The following is a 26,778-nucleotide window of genomic DNA, read 5'->3' on the forward strand; positions in this document are numbered from 1 at the left end:
ATTCTTCTGGATTTTTTGGACAGGTCGGGGGTTGCTAAATCCTAGGACTGGGGTCCTTATAAGAGTCACTTAGAGCACAGACACAGAGGAGTCTTGTGAAGGTGGAGGCCATGTGGGAATGATGCAGCCACGAGCCCAGGATACCTGGGGCCACAGAAGCCAGAAAGCATCCAGCCCAAAGACCCTGCCAACACCCTGATCTCAGATGCCTGGCCTCCAGAGAGCAGGGGAGGCTGTCCCTGTGGCCTGAAGCTGCCCAGTTTTGGTTGCTCCTTACAGCAGCAATTCCTAATGCATGAGCACTCATGCTCAGGCATGCCCTTCAGAGGAAGGCCAGGCCTGGAGAAGGATGATCCCCCCGGCTGGCCAGGACCCCTCCTCAGCCCACTGCCATCACCCAAACCCCAGGCCTCAGCTGTGAGCACTGGTCAGCCCTGGGCCCCTCGGGGAGCCTGCAACCCCCTCCCTCACGCACGCATGCGTCATTGCTCTTCCCATAGACCCTCCCGAGAAGGGGAGCGCAGCTGCAGACACACAAGTGCAGAGCCAGTGACAGGACCCAACCGGCAGCCCCGCCAGAGCCCCCAGCCCTGCCTGGGGCAACGAGAGGGAGTGAACCCCAGTGGTAGGGACAAAGGGCTTTCCCGAGGGGCTGGAGGGAGCCCCAGACCTGGGTCCTGAGGGAGATGGGGATGGGGTGGAGTGGACGTCCAGCAAGCACGTCCTCCTAAAAGGCAGCTTGGGTTTGTCCTGTAGGCCGGGGCAGGAGCAGGCTCCTCTCTGTTTGACTCTGGTGGAAAATTGACATTTTTTTTCCAGGAGAAAGACCAAGAATGTCTAATGCTAAGGATTTTAGAGGCCCTTTCACTCTAGGGCTGAGACACTGGGGCAAGTGAGCTTGTTAAGGCACTGTGCCTCACCCTCCCATTCCCTCTCTCTCCCCACTTCACCTTGCCTCTCTCTCCCCCTCTCTCTTCCTCTCTCTTCCTCTCCTTCTCTCTCTCTCTCCCCCTCTCTCTTCCCCTCTCTCTCTCCCCCTCTCCTTCCCCCCCTCTCTCTCCCCCTCTCTCTTCCCCTCTCCCTCTCTCTCCCTCTCTCTCTCTCCCCTCTCTCTCTCCCCCTCTCTCTCTCTCCCTCTCTATCTCCCTCCTCCTCTCTCCCTCTCCTTCTCTCTCTCCCTCTCTCTCTCCCTCCCCCCCTCTCTCTCTCCCTCTCTATCTCCCTCCTCCTCTCTCCCTCTCCTTCTCTCTCTCCCTCCCTCTCTAACCCTCTACCTCTCTCCATTCTCCATTCTCTCACCCCACCAAGTTCTCCCAGCCCGGGTGCCACCTCTGCCCCCCAGGTGGACCCTGGTGTCCTTCAAGAAAGATCTGCAGCATCTAAAGGAGCCTGCCCCTCAGGGCAAGGCCAACCTCAGGCAGGACTGCTCTTCAGGACACCACCAGGGGTGCAGGTCCAGGCTCCCCCCCCCCATCTCAGAGTCAGACACAGTGGCCCCAGCTCTCGGCCCTCCATGAGCCTCAGTCCCTGCTCAGGCACACCAGCCAGGGGGGCCAGGGGGCTGCAGGGGCGGGAGGCAGCATCCGCAGGGCACAGCCAACCTGCCGCACATAATCTCGTTACAAAATTAATCCTCACTGAGCCTGCGGCAGGCGGCCTCTGAGATAAAGCCCCTGACAAGTAATAAAAGGCAACAGGCTGATAAAGTGGAGCCCTCTGATAACACCCAGTGGCAAAGGTCTGGCCAGGCCCAGTGACAGGAACAGCCATCACCAGGGACTCCCACCTTGGGGGCAGCTCTGTGATCTCCTGGGGAGCCAGAAGGGAGGCTGCCCCCACCCCGGCACTCCCCACTGGACGCAGTGGCCCTGTGGGAAGGAATCGCCATCCTCGGGCAGTAGTCTCTCTCCTACAAACAAGGATCATCAAGCCCAATGATCCTGAGCCTGTCTCCTGTGGCTCCCCATGGGCCCCTCTGTCCCCCAATCCAGCCCTAACGGGGGGCTTGCTTGAACTGCCAGAATCCTCCCAAGGTGGCAGACACAGCTAAGGCTGCATCCAGGGCCCTGTGTGTTAGGGAGGACTGCCTGCCATGTCTCCAAGTTGATTCCCTCCCAATGCCAAACTTTCCAGACAAATTACATAGCCAGGCTGTCCTCCCCTCAGTACCCCCAGAGGCAAACTGGTGGCAACAACGTCCCCTGAGAGGGTGCTGGACTAGGAGTCTGGAGCCCCCACTGGTCACTGTGGACGATCAGGACAAGGCCCAGGGCTGTCAGGACCCTTCGCCAGGGCATTCAGACCTCTCTGGAAGCACCAGGAGGGGCCACGCACTGGCCAGGGAAGGGAGAGGGGACTGTCACTTAGATGTCACACCAACTGCCACATAGAGTCAAGGAGAAGCAAGACCAGTCAGAGGCAGGGCAATGGCCCTGACTATACTAACTTCACCCACATACTCCTATACCCACACACTTGAGAACCATTTATTAAACTCCTACTGTGTACCAGGCACTGGGCCAGGAGCTGGGGATACTCCACTGCAATAGAAGTCACCCATAACAGGCTACTAATGAGAGTTGGGTGTTTCCCCAAAGCTGACCTTGTGGCGGACAATGCCCAGTAGGTCCTGCAGAGACCGAGCATAGGCCTGGGCAGGCTGGTCCCCTGGTCCTGAGTGCATACATGTCCCAGCAGCCCAGGGCAACCCTACCTGTATCAAATTTACCTGGTTCCAAGGCCAAGAAGGCCTCTGGGACCAAGTCCTGCAGGGCACCGAGGACCAAAAAGCAGCAAATAAACACATTTTCTTTTCCTCTGTGTCCTCCAGTAGGAGCCCTCTCCCCATGGCCGCTGGTGTGCCCATAACCACTGCACCCAGGCAACTCCTCAGCCCTGTCCCCCTAAGCTCCATCTATCTGCCTTAGCTGCAGAGCCCTCGGCCTCCAGGACAGCCAGGATGACGACTTAAAAAAAGTGTTTTGCCACCATCTCAGTAAGAAAGCATCGCTAACCAGCCCCCAGACCCAGTGCCATGCCCTCCTCCTGGAGGAGAAGCCAGGACTCCTGAGAAAGGCTGGACTCCAGGACAGAGGAGGGAAACGGACGGGAGGGCCCAGAGCTGCACAGAGCTGGGCACGGGGCACAGCTGGGACCTGGGAAACAGACCAGCGCCACCAAAGAGCTCTCAGTGCCAGAGCTGGAACAAGCCAGCGGCAGAACAAAGTAATACAGAATTTCAGCTTGATAAAATTATATCAGCCCATCCTGATATAAATAAAAGACTGAGTGGGGAGGGGGGACCCCCATGCAGAATTCCAAATAACCTATGAAGACACTCTGCCCTCAAGGAGGTGGACGGTGGATGGCACATCTCGACCTTCCTTCCAGAGAGTAGAGGGTGGAAGGGGCAGGGAGGTGGGAGGGTGGCACTGCGGTGCAGAAGCCCAGAAGTGCCTGGGCAGGTGGCCCAGGGCAACCCTACCACAATAAGCCCCATTGCCACCCTGATACCATCTGACGAGAAGGGCCCTTTATCTGTGTGAGCCTCCTCCCAACACCCCATCACCCCAGTCTAATCATGAGAAAAGCATCAGATAAATCCCAATTGAGGGACATGCTACGGAACGCCTCGCCAGCATTCCTCAAAACTGCCAGTGTCATCAACAACAGGGAGTGTCTGAGAGCTGTCACCCCCGAGAGGAGCCCATGATGACTGAACATCACATGTTGTCCTCAGTGAGCTCCCAGGACAGAAAAAGGACATGCCCTTAGGTGAAAACTAAGGAGATTTGAATACAGTGTGGACTTGGGTCAGTAGCAACTTGTCACACTGGCTCCTGCCCCCATGTGGTGTGACCGCACCCACGTGAGATGTTCAGAGCAGGGAGACAGGGTGCGGGCCAGATGGAACTTGTCTTTGCAATTTTTCCACAGACCTAAAACTGTTGTAAAGCTTAAAGTTTATTCTTAAAAAGTTTGCCTAACCAGAAAGTAAGACAGATATTCACACAAATTCTCCCTCCAGCTTCATTTCCTCATTCAACAAAACTGTGCTGAGCTGGACACTGTACCAGGCTCTGGGAAGACTACAGGTCCCTGAGCTCAGCATACCAAAGAATGGGGAATGGGGAAAATTACAAATGACAAATATAAACAACAAACGTTCATCAAACAAATATATTCCAAAGGTGTGCATTCAAGAAAACGCATAGTACAAAATACGTAATGAATAAAACCCTAAGATTTGATGCTGAAGAGCTCACTGGATCAATGGTGACAGTCTGCATGCCTGCACATGGAGGCAGAGATGAGAAACAGCCACGTGGAAACTCTCCCACCTTTTCTAGCTTAATATTTTAAGATAGCATTACGCACCTGTTAGCTACAGAAAAGGAATGAAAAACTGAAAACAAAGGTGCTGTTGGGCAGGACAAGGGGGATGTTTACATTAACTCCTGCTGGTTGAACTACCCAGGGCCTCTCTGTGTTAGAGAAAAAAATGCAGTCAAAGGGGACTACGAGGTTGTAGGAAGGGAGAGAGATCAGTTCATCCTGACTCCAGCGAGCGCAAGGGCTCACTTGTAGCCAGAGAGCAGACGGGGTGGGTGGATAAGGACGAAGAGGGAACCTCGAGCTGGACCAACTGCATGTGGGCAGGGTAAGGAGGACTGAGAGTGAGGGGTGAGGAATCTGATCAAATGCCGAAGGTGATCACATAGGATTTTCACTAAAGTGACCCAATAGAATTCTTCTAAAAGTGGACTGAACAGGCCCAGGGCAGGGTCCAAGGTCAGGACCCTGAAGAGCCTGACTAGTGTCGGGTCACAGACAACACACAACCTGACTGTTGAGAGCCAAGTATCCTTTATAACCTTTGTCTTTTAACCCTTCTCTAGGTACTATGGCCAAGAAATAATGTGAGTGTGGAAGAAGGAAAGAAGGGAGGGCGGGGGGCATGTCAAGATACTCTCAGCCATACTATTTTTTAAAGAAAAGTTGTCAACTACTCCAAACCCCCCTGGTAGGATCCTAAACAGACTAAGGTGGTAAACTGAGGCATCTAGAAGTGGTTGGGCGCTGGGGCTCTGAAGCCAGAACTCAGGGATTCAGCTCAGCTCCTCCACTCCTGGAGGGATCTAAATCTCTCCCTGCCTCAGTCTCCTTCCCACACAGTGAGGATTCTCCCGACTCCTCTCTTCAGGAAGGGTGAAATCAGGCAAGTAGCCCAGGACCTGGTCTGCAGGAAATGCCCGTAACTGCCAGCTCCAGTCAACAGGGAAATGGGGACAGACGGGACCCCAGAGACCAAACATGATTGACCCAGAGCCAGGAACAGGGGAAGCACCACCCCAAGCCTGGCTGAGACATCCTGGGGAGAGCAGGAAGCAGCCTTCCCTGCCAAGCCCAGGCCAGACCCAGGTGGGCAGGAGAGGATGTGCAGGGCCCAGGATCCCACCTTGGTGTGGGGGGAAGACAGTAGGAGAAAGGAAGAGCAAAACTGACCCATGCCCACCACCAGGACCAGGTCTGGCCCCAAGCACAGCTCAGCCAGGGCCTGAACCCCTCACTCAGACTGTGGTCCCGCAGCCCAAAGGCCCCTCTGTCCCTATCCTGCTGCCAGCGCACTGTGGCACAGTCCTATTTGAGCCTTGAAACACTGCCTGGACCTGGGATTCTATTAGGTTCCAAGAGAGGACCAAATAACAGAAATCAAAACAAGGCGTAAGTGTGTTTAATTGTCCCCAGGAAGATGCAGCCTGGAGCTGAGCCATCAAGGCTGGCCAGGCCACACTGTCCCGAGGCCCTCAGGCCAGGTTCCTGCGGCAAGACCACCCAGGAGCCCCTCATCACTGCAGCTCAGTGCAGCTTCTGTGCCAGGGACATCAGATGAAGGAAAATCAAGAAGAGGCAAAACCAGCTGGAGCAAGAGGAAGGGAGCTCTCATAACCTGAGCCTGTCACATGGCCAGGCCACACCTCAGGGACCACTGGGAAACAGTCTCCCCCTCGGCTGCCACCTTCCACAGAAGATGGATGAGCTGTTGTCAGGACACAACAAGCAGACTCCGCACAGCACAAAACCCAGACCCCTTCCCTCCTCCACCCCTCTGCCCCCGGGTCCTGGGCGCATCCTGCCTGTCCTTTCTGGCTCTGTGCATCCTGCAGGCCTCATGCCAACAGCAGACACCTGGAGAAGGCTTCTGCGCCCTCCCTCAGCACTGGTGTAAGTGAAGGTGACATCCACTCCTAAAGCAGCCAGCAGTCCCCGTGCATGAGTCCCAGTCTGTGCCCCCATACACAGGGGTCACGGCATCCTGAGCTCCGTGCCTGAGCTCCCCTGGGAGGGCCCTGCAGGCTCCCTGTGTGCCCTGTCCCCAGCCCTGCAGAGCAGGCACCCCTAGTGGCAGCTTCAGGAATCCTAGTTACCCTGTCCTGGGGTTCTCAGTCTTTAGTGACAGGAGCCTGGGAGGGGACTGCTGAGCCCTCCCAGACTGCGTGGCCCATCAGTTCTGGGAGAGTGGGCATAAGGATCTATACCCTGAGGTCCCTGGGTCACAAAACTGGCTGTCTCGGGTCTGGGGTGGGGGCTGTCACAGGCCTCTGTGTCATCATTCTGCACTTGTGGTTACTTGGCTAAGCAAAACAATAGCTAGATATAAAAACATTTTTAACATCAGTGGGGTCAGCGTGACCTTATCTTGTCTGTGTTGACCATGAAGTCAGCATTCTTCCCTTCTTTGTTTCTTGTTGGAAAGGGGAAGATGGGGGAGAACTCAGGAGCCTCATGCAGGTATCAAGCCTTTCTCTCACCTAAGCACCACCTCATTCCCTACGCCTCTTATCTTGGGAAATCAAATCTTTGATCAAACTTCTGTTTCTTCTTCATCCTGACATACGTGTTGATAGCGTTTTCTTAGGACGTGAGTTTTACGGCCAGCACTCCTTTCCACATGTAGAAGTGAGGGCACTGATAGCACATGGTCCTAAAAGGAGCAGGGCAAGGGGACCTGAAAGGGTGGACAGGAGAGTGGTCAGCCAGGAGGACCAATGGATATGTTTCAAACCAGTTTGCTGACTGGCTTCTCACCTCTCTCTGCCTTGAATCCTCTCTCATTTCCCCTTTTGAGACTCCAATATATGTTAACTTGGAATCTCAAATTCAGCTTGAAATCTAAGACACAGAAGTATTTCTGATTTGTTTTATAGTTTTTTCCCTGTTTCTTCTGCTGCAGCACCCTCACGTGGTGCTACAGGCAGCAAACTTCAGAGTCACCTGGCTGGGCTTTTCTGTTTCCCTGGTCTGGAGCGGCACTTAGATTTCAGGGACTGTGACTCCTCTTGGGTTCTCTACTCAGGCCTTAATATTTCCGTGGTGGTGGGCTAATATACATAGGAGTTCTTACTTTTCCCTGTGTGATACCCCTCCCCCTCTTTTCCCAAAGTTCAGTTTAAAGTCCAATTAAGACAAGTTCCTCAAGGAGTTTCCTCAGGCCTCAGCCGTGCATTGACCAGCCAGCTCCAAGTACGTGGCTGCAGCAGGGCATGTTGAACATCTTAAAAGTTACCTTTACTTCCCCAGGGGCAATGAAGCTCTACTCAGCCAGCTGTGATGATTCCAGGTAAGGATTCTTTCCATCCTCACTGCTGTGCGTGTGCTCAGGATGGTTCACTGTAAAGTTCTTTCTACCTTGGTTTGAAGGGGAATGGGTTCTGATCCTGGATCTAGAATGGATTCCCTTGATTTTTCAGAAAGGATGTACATACACAAAAGACTAAGCAGAATGCGGTTAATTATCCAAGTGGAGATCTTTCTTGCTACTCTTTCTAGAGTTTTGTCTATTTAATTTAGTCTCTTTCAGTTCTTTTAGGAGTCCCTGCTAAATTGTAGAGGATTGAGGGAGACTTCTTTGAAGAATACCAGTGGCAAGGCCTGCAGCTAATTAAGTTCTGCTTTCTGCCAGAGTTTACCGATGCCTGCTCTTATGACCCTGTCCATGCACTTTACTCATCCAAGCTTTGAGGCCTATAAGTTACATATAGTTTCCAGGTGATACCCAAAACATTAGCTATTATTTGCATTATTTCTGTTATGAAGGCTAGCCCAATGTCAAATTTAAACCAGAGTAGCAACCTAAACTAGTTTAGGTTGGGCAACACTTAGACATAGCAGATAACATTTAATACTGCACGAATTTTCCCAGTGTAGCCAACAGGTGACCTTTGTTGAGTCTTAAGGCTTTAGGGAAAATATAACTACTGTATATAATTCTGTATATCTCTTTTTGGCCATTTCTTTACTCCCATTTAACAGGCCGGTTTAGTAAAACAGTTATATCTCATTTTATGAGATGACAGTACAGACAAGGCTGGGATTTGATACAGGTGGGCCACAGCCTCTTTTCTTCTTGAACTATTTTTTTCTCTCTGATTTCTCTTTCCACCAAAGACAAATTACAGCAGAACCAACTTAGTTGCCAAAATAAACTGTACCTTTAGTATACGGGGTTTGATTATTTGCATAAAGTGCAGTAAGAATAATTATTAGGTATCTAGGCTTTCCTTTCCATTAAAATTGACTTTGCTGGAACCTTTTATAAGGAATCTTAAGGTTAAGACTTGAAAGCCTTCCATGAGGTTTCATCTGTGTCATTAGACACCTGTATGCATTGGGTAAATCCCTCTTCTCTTGAGGTCCCCAAGCACATTTCAATTCCCAGACCTGTCAGAAGGCGACCTTCGTTACTTACCACAGATCAGAAAACATTACTGATGGGTATCTGGCCAGTTTTCCAAAGGGCTTTTTTATTGGCCTTATAAAGACAACCTTAATTCCTTAACACAGTTTGGACACCTCTGGAAATGCTATTCCAGCCAAAGCCTTGGTAAAGTATCCAGTGCCTTTATTATGTTCTATAGAACTAAACAGATTCTTATTGAACTTATGCAAATAACTGTATTATCAGAAATTAAGAATGCTTGCAAATGTCTTAAAATTCCAGAGAAATTAAGGAGACAGAAAAAAATACATGTTTCAAATTCGGCTCATAAGTACATACATTGCTTGAAAAGCTACAAATAGCTCAAAATATAGAAAATGGTTTTCTTGACTTCTGGAAAACAGAAGTCAGAAAGAATCAGCAATATTTCAAACAAAAAAAACATAAAAAACTAGCCCAGTTCCAAATAACTGATTTCTATTCTGTTTGAAGCTAGGTTAGTAATACTCATAGACATGTTAACTTTCCAATGAAAGTTTTAAAAGTCTGCTTTTAGTCTGTAGTTTCCAAAGACATCAGGAATTTGCATTCAAGAGAATCCATTAGCTTCTCTTAATATTTCTCTCTTTTTTAGGACAAACTTTGGACTCAGCCAGTTACAAAAAACACTGTTTTGAGATGAATTAAAATTATTACCGTCAATGTGCATTAGGACAGATCAATGTTTTATAATATTGGAACATCCATATAATCATAACTCACATAAAATTAATCACCATTTCATATTTGACAGTGTTTCCTATACATTTTTAACAAATCAAATAAGTCTAATGTGTTTTTCTCAGACTTTCAGTCTTGATATTTCAAAAAGACCAAACTTTAGAGTTTTGATTTCAGAAGGTTTGTCAAATATCAAAGGCTTAAAACATTTGTTCAAACAAGATTACAAGTTAAAAGATTTTAAAGGCAATACATAGTTAACTGGATCACAGGTAAACATCTTCACAAATTTCCTTTTATGAGCTTCATTTAACCTTCGCAGACAATCTACAAACATTCTAAATCTTCTTTAACTTTTGCCCTGCCTTTCACTTTCTTAAACAACCATTCAGTTTCAGTTCAAATTTATCACACAAGAGTCTTTTCTTACACAATGCCATTTTCCTTTCTGTCTAATTTCCCTTACTTCCAAAAACTCACTTTTCACAAAACAGGATCACAGTTTATCATGAAGTTAGTCATTCACTCGGCCAGACTGATAATCAGAAGGTTTAAAAGGCAAGAATCTTATTCTTTGACAAAGACTCAGATTTCCAATAATTTAAACTAAATTATTACATTTTACAAATGAGAAATAAGATATATTTTATGAAATATAACATTGATACAGGATTTTCCCACTCAGGGCTGGACAGGGAACCCCTATTTTTCAGGCTCAGGTGAGCTCAGACATCAGACTTCCATCTCCGGGCACAAATATGTTGCAAGCCACACTTTCTGAGGAATAAAGCAGTTCGAAACCTTTTGGATGACTCCACCCTGAGTAGGGAGCACACACTCTAATTCCTTTTCCAGATAAAAACTGCAAAGACCTAATAACCTTGTCTAAGGTGCAGGGCTGCGTTCATTCATGTGCTAGAATACCCATGCGGTTTATAAAAATATTTTTCCATTTGTTAAGTTGTGGTTAAAATATCTCTCAGGGCCAATTATTTACCCCTAGACAAAGGACTCATGCAGGAGACTTCTGACTTGGGCCTCCTGCCCCCTGCCAGAGGCTGTTTACCTTGGAGACCTGCTGAGGATATAAGTACAGTTCTGTCTGGCACAAGATTTACACTCTCCCAGATTTCCAATGGCCATCCAGAGCTCACCAAACTGCCCGAACCACAACACTTTCCAAGGCATTTCCAAGGCACGGCCCTTTTGCCCATAGCTCTAGCACTCTCCACGCCCTCTGCATGTCCTGTAGTTCAACAAAATTTCAGTTTGTGAGCCCTCACATACACACATTCCAACCCATTTCTTAAACTGGGGAGCCTTGATTTTGCACTGGAATTGCTACTTAGCCATAGGAGACAAATTAACACACCCTTAGGGTTTTTTAGTTATATTATATCCACACATGCTCATACACTTTTTAACAGGCCTGTGGGTGATCTAACACCCCCTGGGTTGATTGGACTCCTGCTTTCATTCCAATGGTGTTTCTGGTGACGAGTGTTGACATACATTTCTGGGAGACCCGGATAGGCCAGTAGGGCTGAGGCTCCCCACTGGTTAAGTCTTTCTACCTACACACACCTACGAGAGCTTGTGACAGGCCAATAGCCCAGCAACCCGGAGTCCCTGTCCAAAGTTCCTGTCTCTTTGGCCTTCTCTCGGAGGTTCCTAAGGACTCTTCACAAATTACAACAAATGAATTCAACAAACAATTACATGTCTTCACAACAATCCACAACAAATAAGCACAACAAAAATACCATCAATAGTTACACTAACGTCTGCCGACACTAGCCAAAAATAGATGTTAAAGTGGCTTACCCCAGCAGTGGACTCACAGGTGAATTTAGGAGTGATCATCAGCCCATCTCCTGAGGGCTCTGGGTTCTCTGGGGGCCCTGGGATGTTTCCAGGAGGCGCCTCCCCTCAGAGGGACCACAGCCTGTCCCTCTCACGGAGGCTGCGAGGATTGGCAGAATAAGAGCCAGATAGAGTAATGCCAGTTTAGAAAGAAAAAGCGGCTACTGTTTCAAAAAATAAAGAGGACTCTTTTTTTTCTTTAGTTCCAAGTGAGTAATTGACATTGGGTCTTCAGCTGAGTGTGGCACCTTATCTCAAGGCTATTCATAGTAACATAGCAACTACAGTTTTTAGCAGGCAAAAGGATAGTAAAACAGTTTTAACAAACTTTGTATTAACTCTTTAATTGCCGGAAAAGAGAGGGTCCCAAATGCAGGTGGGTCATTTACACCACAGTGTCAAGATACAAAATGAGGAAGTGCTTGGCTCAGCGCCTGTGGCTCAAGCAGCTAATGCGCCAGCTTCATACACCTGAGCTGGCAGGTTCAAATCCAGCCTGGGCCCACCAAACAACAATGATGGCCACAACCAAAAAATAGCTGGGTGTTGTAGCAGGCGCCTGTAATTCCAGCCACTTGGGAGGCTGAAGCAGGAGAATCGCTTGAGCCCAGGAGTTGGAGGTTGCTGTGAGCTGTGATGCCACGGCACTCTACCCAGGGCGACAGCCTGAGGCTCTGTCTCAGGAAAAAAAAAAAAATGAGGAAGTACAAAAGGGCCATGTAAGAAAGACAGAAGCCAGCGAGTGCAGCATGCTGCCAAGCAGACCAAGATTCTAGAGCAACACTGTACAGTGAAAGTCTGATTCCCACCCAGAACGCGATGTTGAAGGCAGTGGGAGACATCGGAGACATCATAGAAAGAAGGCAAAAAGACTAGTTTTTGCAAACCAACAGAACAGACAAGGGCCTCAGACGTAAATGTAAATTACACTTCACACAGATGCCTGTGCAGGCCCCCTCGGACTCCGTGGCCACGTGAGCCATGGAATCACATCCAGACTCACTCACTCTCTCATGCAGCAACCCAAAATCTAAGGACCCGGTTGGCCACTCCAACACGGATCCGGATCTGGCCAGCCACTCCGGCACAGATCCAAACAGAAGTTCCCAGCCGACATCTCAGGGGAATTGGCCACCTGGGTGTCACTGCATCCAGCCCCCAAGAGTGACTCCCAACAAACTTACCAGTAAAAACAGAAACCAGAACCACATAACTCTGTTGAGGTGCCCAAATTTAGTCTATTATTTGGTAGGTTGGGGTAGGGAGACGGAGTTGGCTTATCACCCGGGGCTGAGGAATATCTCCCAGCAGCCGTCCCCTAGGTGAAATCTAGCTCCTGAGCCCTACCCACAACCAGTGGCTATGGCCTGGGTCAAAACCCAGGGATCTCCCTGGGGCCTCCAAATATTATAGGGTGAGTCAAGTAACCACCAGGCAAATTATCTTTAAAATGTCAATAAGGAGCCTTTATTTAGACTGCAGCCGGCCGCCTTCTTAACTGAGGGGAGCAGCCACCACCAGGGTTAATGCACAGCTTTTACAGGTTGGATGACGCAGCAAGCAAGCTGCCAGACTCCATGACTGGCACATACAGATGGCACTTGTGGTTACTTGGTTAAGCAAAACAATAGCTAGATACAAAAACATTTTTAACATCAATGGGGTCAACATGACCTCATCCTGTCTGTGTTGACCATGAAGTCAGCAAGGCCTTGTCTGTGTGTTTCCAAGGCCTCATTCTTTCCTTTTTGTTTCTGGTTGGGAAGGGGAAGATGGGGGGAGAACTCAGGAGCCTCATGCAGGTATCAAGCCTTTCTCCCACCTAAGCCACCTCAGAGTGCCATGGAGCCAGTATCACTCACAGAAACTTCAAACTCCTGGACTCAAGTGATCCTCCTACCTCAGCCTCCCGAGTAGCTGGGACTACAGGCACCCAACACAACACCCAGCCGGTTTTTCTATTTTTGGTAGAGACAGGGTCTTGCTTTTGCTCAGGCTGGTCTTGAACTCCTGAGCTCAAGGCATCTGCCTTCCCCGGCCTCCCAGAGTGGTGGGATTACAGGCACCCAGTCTATTTATTTATTTATTTATTTGATTTTGTGTGTACCCAGCCAAAATGAGGGACATGGGAAACACTGTCTCCTTGCCTTCTGTGTCTGCAGAACCTAGACGATGCCTGGTACAGAGTGTGCTGGTCTGAGAGAGAGAGACCAGGAGTGAGTGAGAGAGGGAGGGCGGAGGGGGATGTGCACAGAATCAGGGTCCCCCCCACCCTGCCACGTACCCTGCTAACAAGGGGGTCTACTCCTCCCAACCTCCTTGTTGACAGAAAGTCCATAGGCAAGGAAACCAGGCCCTGAGCCCTCTCTGAGCCTCCATGTGACCCTGCTCTGGGCTGTCAGGTTTCTGCTCTGCTTGCCCAGGAGCTCCTTAGTGCAGGCAGAACAGGAAAGAGGTCCCCAGGGACAAAGGCATTCTCGGGCTGAGCTGCTAAGGCCTGGCTCTGGACACCCAACCTGCAGGCCCATGCCCCCTAAAGGCCCAGCTCACCCCTTCTGGGAAATCTGGGATGAGTGAGCTAAAGCAGACAGACCCCATTTTCCAGGCTCCCTTCTGCAGTCTGAGCCCTGGGTCACACAGGGAGGACACGGAGGATAAAGGGAGGGCAGCCATAGAGCCCCAGACCTGGGCTGGCAACAAAGGCAGGTACACAAGTTCACCCCAACTCGTGCATGTGCAGGCCAGGCCCAGAGGGTGGCACCTGCACCGGTGGGACCGCCTTCCTCCCGGCATGACGTTTCCAAAGATACACGGATAAGATCAACCTGCTGACTCTGGGACTTTGCTCTCCCCTGGCACCAGCTGGCCCTGCACACCTCTTTGTCCACAGAGCCCGTCATGGGGCACCTGGCCATCCTGCTCACTGCGGCTCTGGCCACCCTGCTGGCCACTGGGATCGGGGCACCCGTGCACAGGCAGGGCTCCCGGCACAAGCTGCTCCTCGTGTCTTTCGATGGCTTCCGCTGGAACTACGACCAGGATGTGGACACCCCCCACCTGGACACCATGGCTCGCGATGGGGTGAAAGCTCGGTACATGACGCCTGCCTTCGTCACCATGACCAGCCCCTGCCACTTCACCCTTGTCACTGGTGAGGCACAAGGCCCTGTCCTGGCCCCATGTGGGAGAAGGGGGGAGGCCCTTGCTCTAAGGAGGGGCCACTCACTGGGAGGCAGAGCCCAGCTCCAGGACCAGAGGGGTCCTCCCTGCTGGTGACAACTGATGAAGGGCAAGCGAAAGTGAAAATGCCCAGCAGGGGATATGGCCAGGGCCTTCTGGTTCCAGGTGGTGACAGTAGCGGTCCCCATACCACCTGCCTCTCAGCCGCCAGCTTCCCCCTCTCCCTCACCCCTTCCCAACCCCAGACAGCTGCCCAGGCTGCAGGCTGTGTAGATGTGGGTTTTTAAAAGCCAAGCAGCACAAAAGGGTGCTGGGGAGTGAGACAGGATCCCGCCCCTCCCCAGGGGCACCACTGTCTGCATCCTTCAAAGACACTGGGTGAGTGTCCTGGGGCTGCCACAACATAGGACCACACGGAAGGCTGAAAACCCCAGATACTGATGCCGGGGGCCAGAAGCCCAGATCTAGGAGTGCAGGGCCGTGCCCCCTCCAAGGCTCTCAGGTGTCTTCCTGCCTATTCCAGCTGATGGTGTGTTCCTTGGCCCGTGGCTGCATGGCCAGGACCTCTGCCACTGCCTTCACCCGGCCTTCTCCCCGTGTGTCTGTGTCCAAATTGCCCCCTTCTCATGAAGACACTAGGCACTGGATTTAGGGCCCCCCTCCCATGTGACCTCATCTCACCCTAACTCACCACCTCGGCAGAGATCATTTCCCAACAAGGCCACATTCTGAGGGTCCAAATAGGTGTGAATTTGGGGCCACTGTTCACCCTGCACAAGCAGTGTAGCCGCACACCAGCACTTCCACAGCCATGGCCCCTCTGCACACATGGGGGGCGCACGGTCCCCCCTGTTATGCTTGGCTGATTTGACTTTCCACATCCACGGGGAGAGGGGGCACATTCTGCTCCGAGCCTCCTTTTGTACCTTTTGAACTTAGTGCCAAGTGCACACAATTCCTGAGCAAGAATAAATTCTAAGAACAGCTCAGGGTGCTCCACTGAGGTCGTAGGAACCCTGCCTAGGATTTCATGTGACGTACCGGCCGTGATTTACTTGAACAGCTCTTCCCAGTGGCCGTTTAGGTCGCCCCCAATCTTCTGCTGACGCTGCAGAAGCTGTAGCCAAGACCCTTGCACGTGTCTGTGTGCCCATGTGCACACTTAGCTGCAGGAAAACTCCTAAATGTGGGAGCGGCATTGCTGGCTGAAAGAACACACAAAGCTGGGCTGGGTGTGGGATGCCTGCCCACCCCGACCCGAGCCAGCCTCCCCACCCACAGCACACGGTATCTGCCTGCTCCCTGTGCCTCTTCCGTCCCCACATCCCAACGCAGCTGCAGCCCCGGTGCCTGTGCCTCTCCCTCCCACAGGCAAATACATCGAGAACCACGGGGTGGTCCACAACATGTACTACAACACCACCAGCAAGGTGAAGCTGCCGTACCACGCCACGCTGGGCATCCAGAGCTGGTGGGACAATGGCAGTGTGCCCATCTGGGTCACCGCCCAGAGGCAGGTAATGCTGCCCCAGCTACAGGCACCTCCTGATCTGGCACAGAAGGGCATGAAGTAGGGTACTTGGGAAGGTAGGTTGCGGATGTTGGTGGGGATCCTGCCCAGTCCTCCTTGGAGCCCTGAGACCAAGAGGGATTGCTCTGTCCTCCCAAACTGTCCACTGTCACCCAACAAGGAAGCATTTAATGGCCGGGTATGGTGATCCTGCCTATAATCCCAGAACTCTGGAAGGCTGAGGAGGGAGGATTCCTTGAGCTCAGGTGTTCAATACCAGCCTGAGCAAAAGTGAGACCCCATCTTCACTAAAAATAGAAAAATTAGCCAGGCATTATGGCAGGTACCTGTAGTCCCAGCTACTTGGGAGGCTGAGGCAAGAGGATCACTTAAGCCCAGGAGTTGGAGGTTGCAGTGAGCTGTGATGATGCTACTGCACTCTAGCCCAGGTGACAGAATGAGACTCTGTCTTAGGAAAAAAAAGAACGTATTTAACAATAAAATGGCTCTCCCACACCCCTCTCAGGCTGGACAGCTACATTCTCAAGGGCCAAAGATAAAATAAGGAGTGGGTAATAGGGTTGAGCCCAGGAATCCCCCAATTTGTGATCCTCTAGGGCAGCGGTTCTCAACCCACAGGAACTGTATTAAAGGGCCGCAGCATTAGGAAGGTTGAGAACCACGGCTCTAGGGCTTCCTGGCCTGGAAGTAAGGCTTCTAGTCATCAAAGTCAAGTGGAGGTTTCTGAGAAGCACCTGAAATAAACACTGGAACCTACACCCACCTTATAGCCGATGTAGCCACAAGTATGAGTCCCCAAGATCCCCAAGCATCTATACTCACTCAGGGCTCCATACACCAGGCTCCAGAGCAGGAAACCAAAGCGGTCAGGGTGTCCAACCCAATGGAAGAATGGCCTGGGGAGTGGGTGGGTAGGTAGGTAGGACAGGTGTAGACAGAGGGCTGGAAGGACTGACTGATTTATGGATGGATGACCAGATGGGAAGGTGGACAGGTGTCCAAGAAGAGCTGCTGCTCATCTGGGATGTTTTCATATCCCTTGTCTTGTTAGCACCTGAGTCTACTGGGCACCTGCTGTCTCCTCTGTACAACTGGTTTGCCCTGATAGTCTGAGATGAGAGATGTTTCAGAAGACAAAAGCCCCATGACCCCAAGAAAGAAGGGGGTGCAGAGTGCAAGTGCTCACAGGTGCGGGCTGGGGGCATTGGCCAAGGAGGCTGCAGGCGCCCTGACACTGTCCCATCCTGGCAGGGCCTAAAGACCGGTTCCTTCTTCTACCCTGGGGGGAATGTCACCTATGAAGGGGTGGCCGTAACGCTGAGTCGGAAGGAAGGTGTCCTGCACAACTATAAAAATGAAACAGAGTGGAGGGTGAACATTGACACCGTGATGCGGTGGTTCACAGAGGAGGACCTGGATCTGGTCACACTCTACTTTGGAGAGCCAGACTCCACAGGCCACAAGTACGGCCCCGAGTCCCAGCAGAGGAAGGAGATGGTGCAGCAGGTGGACAGGACTGTGGGCTACCTCCGGGACAGCATCGAGCGCAACCACCTCTCGAGCATCCTCAACCTGATCATCACGTCCGACCACGGCATGACAACCGTCTACAAGAACGCCAGTGACCTGGTCGAGTTCCACAAGTTCCCCAATTTCACCTTCCGGGACATCAATTTTGAGCTCCTTGACTACGGGCCGAACGGGATGCTGCTCCCCAAAGCAGGGATGCTGGAGAAGGTGTATGATGCCCTCAAGGATGCCCACCCCAGACTCCACGTATATAAGAAGGAGGCGTTCCCCGCATCCTTCCACTACGCCAACCACCCCAGGGTCACGCCCCTGCTGATGTACAGTGACCCCGGCTACGTCATCAATGGGGTGAGTTGCCTGCTGAACACACAGCTTAAGGGGGATCCTTCCATTTCTATAAATGGCATCCCCTGTTCCTAGCCAGTCCTGAATTTGAAGAGTGTCCAGCGCAGGGCAGGACACAGTCATCACCATGTGATGGGGTGTGCACTTAGCACTAGGTATGGGAAGTCCAGACGTGAGGGTAACATGGGAAAGGCAGGAGGGAGTGGGGAGCCTGCTCCTCCCTCCACAGAGAACCCAGGGGTGCTGATGGGAAGCAAGCCCAGATGAGGGAGAGGTGGTCCCCGGAAAAGGAGTGACCTAGGATGCAGCATGATGGAGGCAGCAGGCATGGCCTCAGACTGTCTGCTCAGGCCCGTTTGTTCAGAGTCTCCATTTATTTCCAAGCCTCTCTGTTTGGAGGCTCAGAATTCAGAGAAACTGAGTCTCAGAACCCCCCCCCACTCTGCCCCCACACCGGAAACCTCCCCGAGATGCTCTGTCCCGGAGATCTCACTCCCAGGGGTGCTGATGGGGAGAGCAGGGTAGGTGGGAGGGCTGGTGACTCCCAGCCAGACCCTCAGACCCTGGTCCCCTCCCCGGCAGAGAATTAACGTCCAGTTCAACAATGGCGAGCATGGCTTTGACAACAGGGACATGAACATGAAGACCATCTTCCGGGCCATGGGCCCCAGCTTCAAGTCGGGCCTGGAGGTGGAGCCCTTTGAGAGTGTCCATGTGTACGAGCTCATGTGCCATCTGCTGGGAATCAAGCCCGAGCCCAACGACGGGCACCCCAGCACCCTGCTGCCCATGCTGCACTCAGGTGGGGCCGGCCACTGCCTTCCCCCTGGCTTCTGGGGACAACCAGAGCCCTTCCCTGACCACCCACGAGCACCTGTGTGTCTGGGGCAGTGCTGGGGGAGGGCAGGCTGCCCTGGGAAGCCACCTCCTGGCTCTCAGATGGACATAGCCTACTCTCTTTCCACCACAGCCACTTAAGGATCTCTTTCCTGACACATCCAGGGGGCATCACCTGGGGCCTGCCTGGAGAGGGGTAACCCTACTAGACAGGGCAGTGAGGGGCTGTGGTGGGTAAGGGTGAGACTTGCCCACCATGGCCCCTCAGTCTCAGTGAGACTGAGAGGTGGTGAGAGAAATCAGGAGCTCCGAGGGAGAGCCGGGGCTTTCCTGGTCTGCCAGGGAGGCTCCAGGGTTAGACGCTGCCCTGCTGTGCCCTTCCCTGCCTCAGGGTTCTTCTGGCTTTCCTCAGAGCCTAACCCCCTGCCTAGCGGAGCATCCACTCACCTGCCCAGCAGAGGATCCACTGTCCTGCCCAGCGGAGCATCCACTCACCTGCCCAGCAGAGGATCCACTGTCCTGCCCAGCGGAGCATCCACTCACCTGCCCAGCCACCAGATCCCGTTGGTGACAGGACTGCTGGGGGCTGTGATTCTTCTGGCCAACATCACATAACGCCTCCCCACTCAAGGTCAGAGCTCCCCACTCAAGGTCAGAGCTCCAGAGGTGGAGGAAGGGAGGGGGGCACCATGCTCCCTGTTCCTCCATCCTGACACCCCCATTACAGACCTAGGCAGCTACAATAGGGCTGCCAGTCCCCACCGGGACAGTGGCTCCAACTGGCCTGAATGCCACCGAGAGGTGGGGAACTCGAGGCAGACCCCCTTCCAGCCTCTCAGCTTTAGGCTTGGAGGGGCCTTTCCAAACCCAACAGCTGAGATGTACCTGGACAATCGCAGCCTCCCCCCACCCCACCCCCGCAGTCAGAACCCTCTTCAGCCCCTCACTGGACTCATGGCCTCCCCGCCACACCCCAGCCCCGCTGCCCACCACTGTCTCTGTGCTCCACTGGGGACAACCCAGAAGCCATTGCATGGGGTGTGTTCATGCTCCTACCAGTGCTCCTGGAACGCCCAGAGCCAGTCTCCAGGGACTTTCCAGATGCAACTGACCATCGTCCCTTCCTTGTTTTCCATCAGTGTAGTCAGAACTGTTTGGCCAAGACAGAAGAAAGTCATTCATTCATTCTGAGAACGCACAGTGGGAGCCACCTCTCTGTCAGGCTCTGATCTGGGTTCAGGGACACACAGCAAACAAGACAGCCCAGACTCTGAAGTGGTCATTCAGGGGAAGGCAGCAAATACCAAGTGGACAAGCTAGCTCACAACACAGCTCAGATGGTGATGGTGGCAGAGAACAGACCAGGCCACGGGCAGAGCAGGGACAGGGGCTGCTTCTTAGGTCACCTGACCTGGCACGGCCTCTCTGAGCAGGCAGATTTGGGGTGGGACCTGAATGGTGAGAAGCGGCAGCCACAACTCAGGCTCAGGCAGAAGAAGAGTCTGGCCCAGGGAAGAGCCAGTGACAGGCCCCATGGTGGGAGGGGTAGGCCAGGTGTCCTGAGGAGACAGGGATTGGTGCGTGTGGAGGCCCGTGAGCAAGGACAGACATGAGTTACCACAGACGGAGGCAGGAGGTTGCTTTACACGCGGTGGGAGCCCTGGGGGAGGCGCTCAGGGTCTGACGTAGAGCATCAAGTGTGTTCTGACCACCGGTCAGCAGCACAGAAGTGGAGCAGTTGGTGGCCAGCCAGGAGGTAGCTGCAGGGGCCCAGGCAGAACATTCCATTCCAGTGGTAGGGTGGGGACAGTGGAAAGTGGACAGATTTGGGATACCTTGGAGCAGCATGACTTTCAAAATTTGGGGATTAGGTACATGTGACTGGTGAAGAAAACTGAAAAGGAACATGGCATGAGACTTAGGTGCTGAGAAACCTGGTAAAGAGCTGGCCACTTACTGAGGCGTGACAGTGTTGGGGATGGGAGCTCCATTTCGGCTGTGGTCAGTCTTTGACACCTGCAGAGCATCCCCATGGACCAATTACTGGGCACCTAGGGCTTCTGGCTGGCAATTTAAATTTGAGACTTATTGACATACTGATGGTGTCTCAAGCCGTGGGACAAGATGGGAGCCCCTGGCTGGAGAGTGAAGTCTGAGGAGAGATGGGTGACCACACCACTCTCTGGAGAAGAAGAGGCTGGTTTGATGAGGGATGCCCAGGACTTGTCCTGTCTCTGGGGTCAAGAGAGAAACATGGAGATTTGTGTGTCAGGGAGGGACCATTCACAGCCTAATGTCAGAGCAAGAAGGGACTCAAAAGGCACTTTGCCCATCCCTTCACACAAACCAGGATGCTGGAACCCAGAGACTTCAGCTGACTAGTCCAAGCCTACCAAAGACTGGTAGAGCTATGGCCAAGTGCTGACCTTCAAATCCCTGGCCCCAGGTGCTTCTGGCTACAACACCAGCCCATCTGTGTTTGAAGCCAGTCTTCTGGGACATGGCAGGGACATAATAAGATGTCCATAGCACGTAGCACCAGCCCACGACCATCACTCTCTGCATAAACCAGAGTGGGCTCAAAATGTCAGACTTCACATGGGAGGAAATGGAAGCATGTAAAATTAAAGATTTGTAGATCCTGTACATTCTCGTGGTCTCCCCCAGAGGGATAGCAACAGTGGTGAGCTAGCAGAGCAATAGCCTGTAGCCTCTGCCCACGCCCGTGGTATAAATACTCCTACGTGACCTATGACCAACATGAGGTCCCCAAACACAAAACCGGGACAAAACCCACAGAATCGGCTTCTATCATAAGTATCTGTGGCCTGGAGACATTGCTAAGGGCTGTATGTATAAGCCCACAGTTCAGATTGTCCATCCCAGCTGGAAAATTCAGTCTGGAACCAGGGCTGTCTTCTAGGGGCCCATTGTGCCAAAAGTCCTTGCCCCAGGCCAACAGTCCTTGGCTGTGACTTTGCAAAGTTCTGCTAACCCAGAAGGAAAAGTGGGCAGACCAGAAAGCCCTCCTCTCCCCTGAGGTCTGCACTCTGCGCCCCACGCTCCCCTCCCAGCCCTGGCAGAAAGGTCTAAAGCAGGGGTCCTCAAACTACGGCCCGCGGGCCACATGCCGTGGTGTGATTGTAGTTGTTCCCGTTTCGGTTTTTTACTTCAAAATAAGATATGTGCAGTATGCATAGGAATTTGTTCATAGTTGTTTTTTTTTTAAACTATAATCCGGCCCTCTAACGGTCTGAGGGACAGTGAACTGGCCCCCTGTTTAAAAAGTTTGAGGACCCCTGGTCTAGAGCCTCCGCCATGTTTTCCCACCCCAGGCCACCCCTGCACCCACCTGTGCCGTCCCAGGACCAGGTGAGGGTCAGGAATTCCCACAAGGACCCCTCGCAGCCCCTGGGGCCACCCTCTCCGCTGCCCCCCAGCCTGTTTCCACAGCCTCTTCCGCTCCTACCGCCAACACCTGCGGCTTCTTCTCCCAGGAAACCTCCAGCACGGCCCAGAGGCGCTGGCCCGCTCTCGCGGTGATGCTGCCTGGACACGGACGGACCTGCCTCGTCTGCTTTTCCCAGGCCGCGCGCCGCTCTGTGCCCCTGTCCCAGCAGCTCCAACCCCTACACCGAGATCGTGGCGCTGGGAAAAACCCTCCCCGCCCCGGACTTACGGCTTTGAGCAGAGGTCCCGCCCGCCCACCTCTGGGCCCGCCCCTGGCCCCGCCCACCCACAAACCCGCCCCGTCTGCGCTGCGGTCGGTGGCCACGCGGGGGAGCGCGCGAGCCCTGCGGACGCGGGTCGGGACGCAGCGACCGTGGCCCCGGACCCTGAACCGCGGCTCGGGAGGCACCACCCGGGAGGGGCCCTGCCCAGTACAGAGCACCCTGAGAATGCAAGACAAGGCCGTCACTGCCCAACAGACCGGCCGAGTCGTGACAGCCAACGTGGGAGAGACGTTGTCCCTAAAGCCTGGAGCTTCCTGACGGCCTCGCCAGTGGCGCCAGTGCGTAATAAATTTCCGATTCCTTACAGCGAGTAACAAACACCGGGGAACCCATTTATCCTTGTTGGGGGCAGGCCCCGGCCGGCAGGGGGCAGCCGGTCCTGGCGAGGGGTGGGCTTCACGCTGACAAGAAGGGAGGAGAGGAATGAGGAGGCTCTCAGGGAACCACAGGGAACCAGTAACCCCCGAGCTCTGCAGAAAACAAATTAGAATCAAACAAGGCGAAAACACTGCCAATAACCAAGTGCGGCTTGGCTCTAGGTAAGGAAGGGGCTGGGGTGGCGACCAGCGGCGGGGAGCGACACTTTCCCCCTATTCTCCCGTACACTTAAGTGGAAGACCCAGCCACTTCAAGTACTATGTACCCAAACTGTTTCTGAAGAGGGTGGGCTTTGGAGCCAGCTCTGGGACCCCACCCAGTAGCTGTGGCAGTGGGCCCTAGCCTCAGTTTCCTCATCTGAAAAAGTGGATAAGCAATAGGGAGAGAGCCCACCTCGCTGAGTGGGGGGCGAGGTGCTCATCCGGCACAGCCACCAATTGCCTGCCAGAAGATTCGCATCCTGCTTTGGGGAGTTTGGGGAAGTGATGGATTTGTCAACTGCAGCGCTTGAGAACAAATCCAGCTGCAGCAAGGGGAGATACATTCAAGAACATGCATGAATTTGCAGGGTCTGCCTGTCTGCTCCCCGCCCCTCCCTGTGAAGTCCCCTCTCTCATTCCTGGGTCTTTTGTTTCTGCCTGGGCTTCTGCTCATCCAGTCTGCAGGATCCTCCCAGGCTGCCACACAGGTGCCCAGAGCTGCACCTGCCTCAGCCTGAAAGGCCTGGACTTTGGCCATTGGGCCCCAGGCCTGTTCCAGTAGTTCTCCGGGAGGGAGTGCCTTGCCCCTCTCCCTGCAGCCACACCTGGTTGCCTGTCCAGCCGACCCACTGCACCTGCTCTGACTCTGGCTGGGCCCACCTCCACTTGTGGCTCCACCTGGCTGGAGGACAGCAGGGAGAGTCCGCACTCACATTCTCAGAGCAGTGAGCACTCAGGTTCCCCGTCACCCAGCCTCACCCTGGGGCCCACGATGACCACATCTTCATGCTCAGACCCTTTACCTTCTGGGGACTGGGCCAGCAGGCACTTTGGTAACTGCTCTAGACTGGCGTGATCAAGTAGAAAGAAAAAGGAAGACAGAGAAGTAAAGAGAAGGGAAAATAATCTGTTGTCTCACACGAAATACACCTTTATTCCAGATGTCTGGTGACATAGGGCACCTTCAGAAGGGTCCCGGTGACCAGCTGATGACCCACTGGATGAGCTTCCTGTGTCAGGGACAGAAGGGCTGATTCTCCTCTCTGTGCGGCTGGGGGAAGAGGGTGTCACCTGAGCAGTATGTCCCCGGTTCAAACCCACTATGACACTCACTAGCTCTGTAGCCCTGTGGCCCGGGATGAGCTGCTAACCGCTCTGGGCCCATTTCCTTATTGGTAAAGTAAGGAAGGGTAGCAGACCTGTCCCTTAGGATGGTCTCAGGGTTTACATGAATGGATATTTGCAAACTGCTTAGAATAGGTGCCTGGGAGGCCGAAGTGTTCTAAAGAAACAGGCTGACAATTACTTTGTATCAAATAGTGAGAATGTCACAGACACACCACTTTTAAATCCTCCTTGTGTCTCCAGCAGTTTCTGGTTGATGAATTTAAGTTTTAAACGCCTCTCTCCTGTAGCATAGAGAGAGATACTGAGCTCAGAGCTCCCGCGAACTGTATCAGGATGATCACAACAGTTTTATTTGCATAGTATTTTTTTATGATCACTTTCAATTTGGGGTTAGGGCTACTGACTTTCATTTAAATCTGCTATTTAAAGTTTTTTTCCTTTTAAAATTAGCTTTAGGGAGTTGAGCCCAATCTTTCTCCCCTGTTGCAGTGGTCTCTACACTTGTAACAATGAACCTAAACAAAGTCATTCATTGATTAAATTAAATAATGAAAAATGAGTTGATTTAAAGAAAAGTGTTTACCAAATAATAATGCAGGTGACTCATGGGTAGGACAAAATACATAAAGGAGGCTGGTTGATAGCAAACCTGCTGGAGGTGGTCCAGGCAGTGCCAGGTCAGGAAGCTTCTAGAGGGCAGCATTTGGCTTCCTCATGACCAGTATCCAAAGGCTCACCCCAGGCTTCTCTGCAGAAATGGACTGTGTTCCCAGCTGTCCTGCACCCTTCCTTACTACTGGTTGGCTGAGTTCAAGACACTACCAAACACCGACATTGCAGCTGGCTGTACAAAGTTCATTGAACTATCAGCCCAACTGACAGATTCCAGAGAAAGACACAGCTGAAATAAAGCCTGGAGAGCAATTTAAATGACTGGAGGCAAGTTGGAACGACACATCGTCCACAGACAAATCTACCCGAAGGATTCTCTGAGTTGAGCCAGTCCAGGTGCTGGAAATAACACTTAGAACATCTGGGTAGCAACTGCGGTGGTCCTTGCCTGGCAGGGCGTGCCCCTGGGACACAGAAAGCCCCCTTTGTCAGGAGGCTCCACCCCTTCAGAGTTGGCTCTGCGCGCTGACACCAGGAGGCGGCGCTCTTGGGCTCCTCAACACCCCTTGCAGCCTTTCTCCAGCAGCTTCTGAAGCAGTGAGAGGAATTCAGAACCTCCTCTTCCTCCAGTTTCTCCTCCTCCTCCTCTGAAATAGCTCAGTCTTGTTCAGATCCACCCATGGGGTAGTAGTCAAGTACTATACTGTAAGAGTTTGCTCAAATCTTAGGTAGAGCCCCAAATGAGCACCAGTAGTTGAAAGAAGGAGACTAGAACCTTCAGGACCAGGTTTTGGGGCGTCCCACGAGGGGAGGGATCATGCAGCCCCGTGCTTGGCACAGAGACCCCCTGGATCAATGATTCCCCAATTCAAGCATCCCTCAGGTTTCCTTGTTGGGGCTGGGTGGCAGGTGCACACATGAGCGCGCGCTCTCTCTCTGAACTCGTGGAGCTCGGGGCTAGGAGACGGGAGGGGAGTACAGGCATCCCCAAGTGCCAGCTCAGTGGGGCCCAGCCAGCCCTTTCCCAAAAGGATGCTGCTTGCTAGCGTGAATAAGCCTGTTCTTCCCGGAGTCCCGAGGGCAGCTTCTCCCCTCTCCCTGGAGACCAGTCTGTGACAAGCGCAGGGCTCCCCTGGGTTCCCTGTCGGGGTCTTGTGTTGTGCCGGGACCCAGCACCCAAAGGAGCACCCGCAGATGCGTGTAGCCAGACAGTTCTGCTGGTGATGCCGTCCAGGCTTCTTAAGGCCTGGGTTCCCCATTTTTCAAATGGGCAGGTTGGTTTGCCAGGAGCAGGGTCCTGAGAGCGGACTGGAGGCCCCGCTCCCCTCACAGCAGCAAGTGCTCGGCAGACTCGCAGGGGGAGAAACAGTGGAATCATCCTGCCCCCGCCCCAGATCCACAGACGACCCTAGTGCGGTCCCAGGTCCCCCAGGCAAGTAACGGGGTCCCCCGCCCTAGTCTGCCACCAGGAGGTGCGTCCCTGTGAGAGATGGCTAGCAGAGGTGCGTCCTGGGCCGCCCAGGGCCTGCGCGGCCGCCCCTCCCCTCCCCCACACCCGGCGTCCCAGGTGCGCAGCGCTCCCCACCCCCGCACACCCAGCGGCTGCGGCGCGCTCGGCGGCGGGAGCATCTGTTGCCATGGTTACCGGGCGCCCGCTCTGCCGCAGCGCCAGGTTCCCGCGCCGCCGCCGGCCGCCACTGCGGCCAGCTAAGCCGAGGAACAGCCGGGCGTGGGCGGGACCCAGGCGCACGCCGCACACTGTCACACTCACACGCACACTCACGCGTCCTGCACACACCGCAGACACCCGACACTGTGTACGCAGCACAGCCTGTCCCCGCCGCACACACACCGCCCGCCCACGCACACTCACTTCGGACCCTGTAGCAGAAGGAACCGGCCCTGGGGACTGCTCTCCCCGCAGAACCGGCAGCTGGGTGGCACCTGGGTGGGCGCAAGCGCTGCAGGCTGGTGTCCCCGCTGCCGTCGGTGCCCGCGCCA

At 53.2% G+C, this 26,778-nt stretch overlaps 2 protein-coding genes across 3 annotated transcripts in view; one reads left to right on the forward strand and one right to left on the reverse strand.

Annotated features, from left to right (window-relative positions):
* The window catches only part of LOC128571155 (uncharacterized), a 47,864-nt gene extending 21,448 nt beyond the window's left edge, over window positions 1-26,416 (reverse strand). The window contains exons 1-3 of the mRNA XM_053570787.1: window positions 26,373-26,416; window positions 23,797-23,884; window positions 22,195-22,860 (exon numbers count right to left, since the gene is read on the reverse strand). Coding sequence (XP_053426762.1) covers window positions 22,195-22,860; window positions 23,797-23,884; window positions 26,373-26,416 — 798 coding nt within the window. The remainder of the gene's footprint in view (window positions 1-22,194; window positions 22,861-23,796; window positions 23,885-26,372) is intronic.
* On the forward strand, window positions 13,928-22,355 carry ENPP7 (ectonucleotide pyrophosphatase/phosphodiesterase 7). Of its 2 annotated transcripts, none has more exons than XM_053570089.1 (6): window positions 13,928-14,453; window positions 15,854-15,999; window positions 17,265-17,891; window positions 18,471-18,690; window positions 19,186-19,356; window positions 22,223-22,355. In XM_053570089.1, exons 1-5 carry the CDS (start codon window positions 14,201-14,203, stop codon window positions 19,338-19,340), a joined length of 1,401 nt encoding a protein of 466 aa, XP_053426064.1. In that variant the 5' UTR covers window positions 13,928-14,200; the 3' UTR covers window positions 19,341-19,356; window positions 22,223-22,355. The 2 variants fall into 2 exon arrangements, with proteins under 2 accessions (XP_053426064.1, XP_053426063.1); XM_053570088.1 differs by having other exon boundaries at window positions 13,929-14,453; window positions 19,138-19,356.
* Window positions 26,417-26,778: the final 362 nt, after the last annotated feature.

Source organism: Nycticebus coucang, chromosome 18 (genome assembly GCF_027406575.1).
Source record: "Nycticebus coucang isolate mNycCou1 chromosome 18, mNycCou1.pri, whole genome shotgun sequence".
NCBI lineage: Eukaryota > Metazoa > Chordata > Mammalia > Primates > Lorisidae > Nycticebus > Nycticebus coucang.

Bases quoted from the DNA above. Each gene is read 5' to 3' on its own strand.
- ENPP7 (XM_053570088.1), top strand. From the start codon at position 14,201: ATGGGGCACCTGGCCATCCTGCTCACTGCGGCTCTGGCCACCCTGCTG. The intron at 14,454-15,853 runs GTGAGGCACAAG...TCCCTCCCACAG, and splicing joins CCACTTCACCCTTGTCACTG to GCAAATACATCGAGAACCAC. The intron at 16,000-17,264 runs GTAATGCTGCCC...CCATCCTGGCAG, and splicing joins GGGTCACCGCCCAGAGGCAG to GGCCTAAAGACCGGTTCCTT.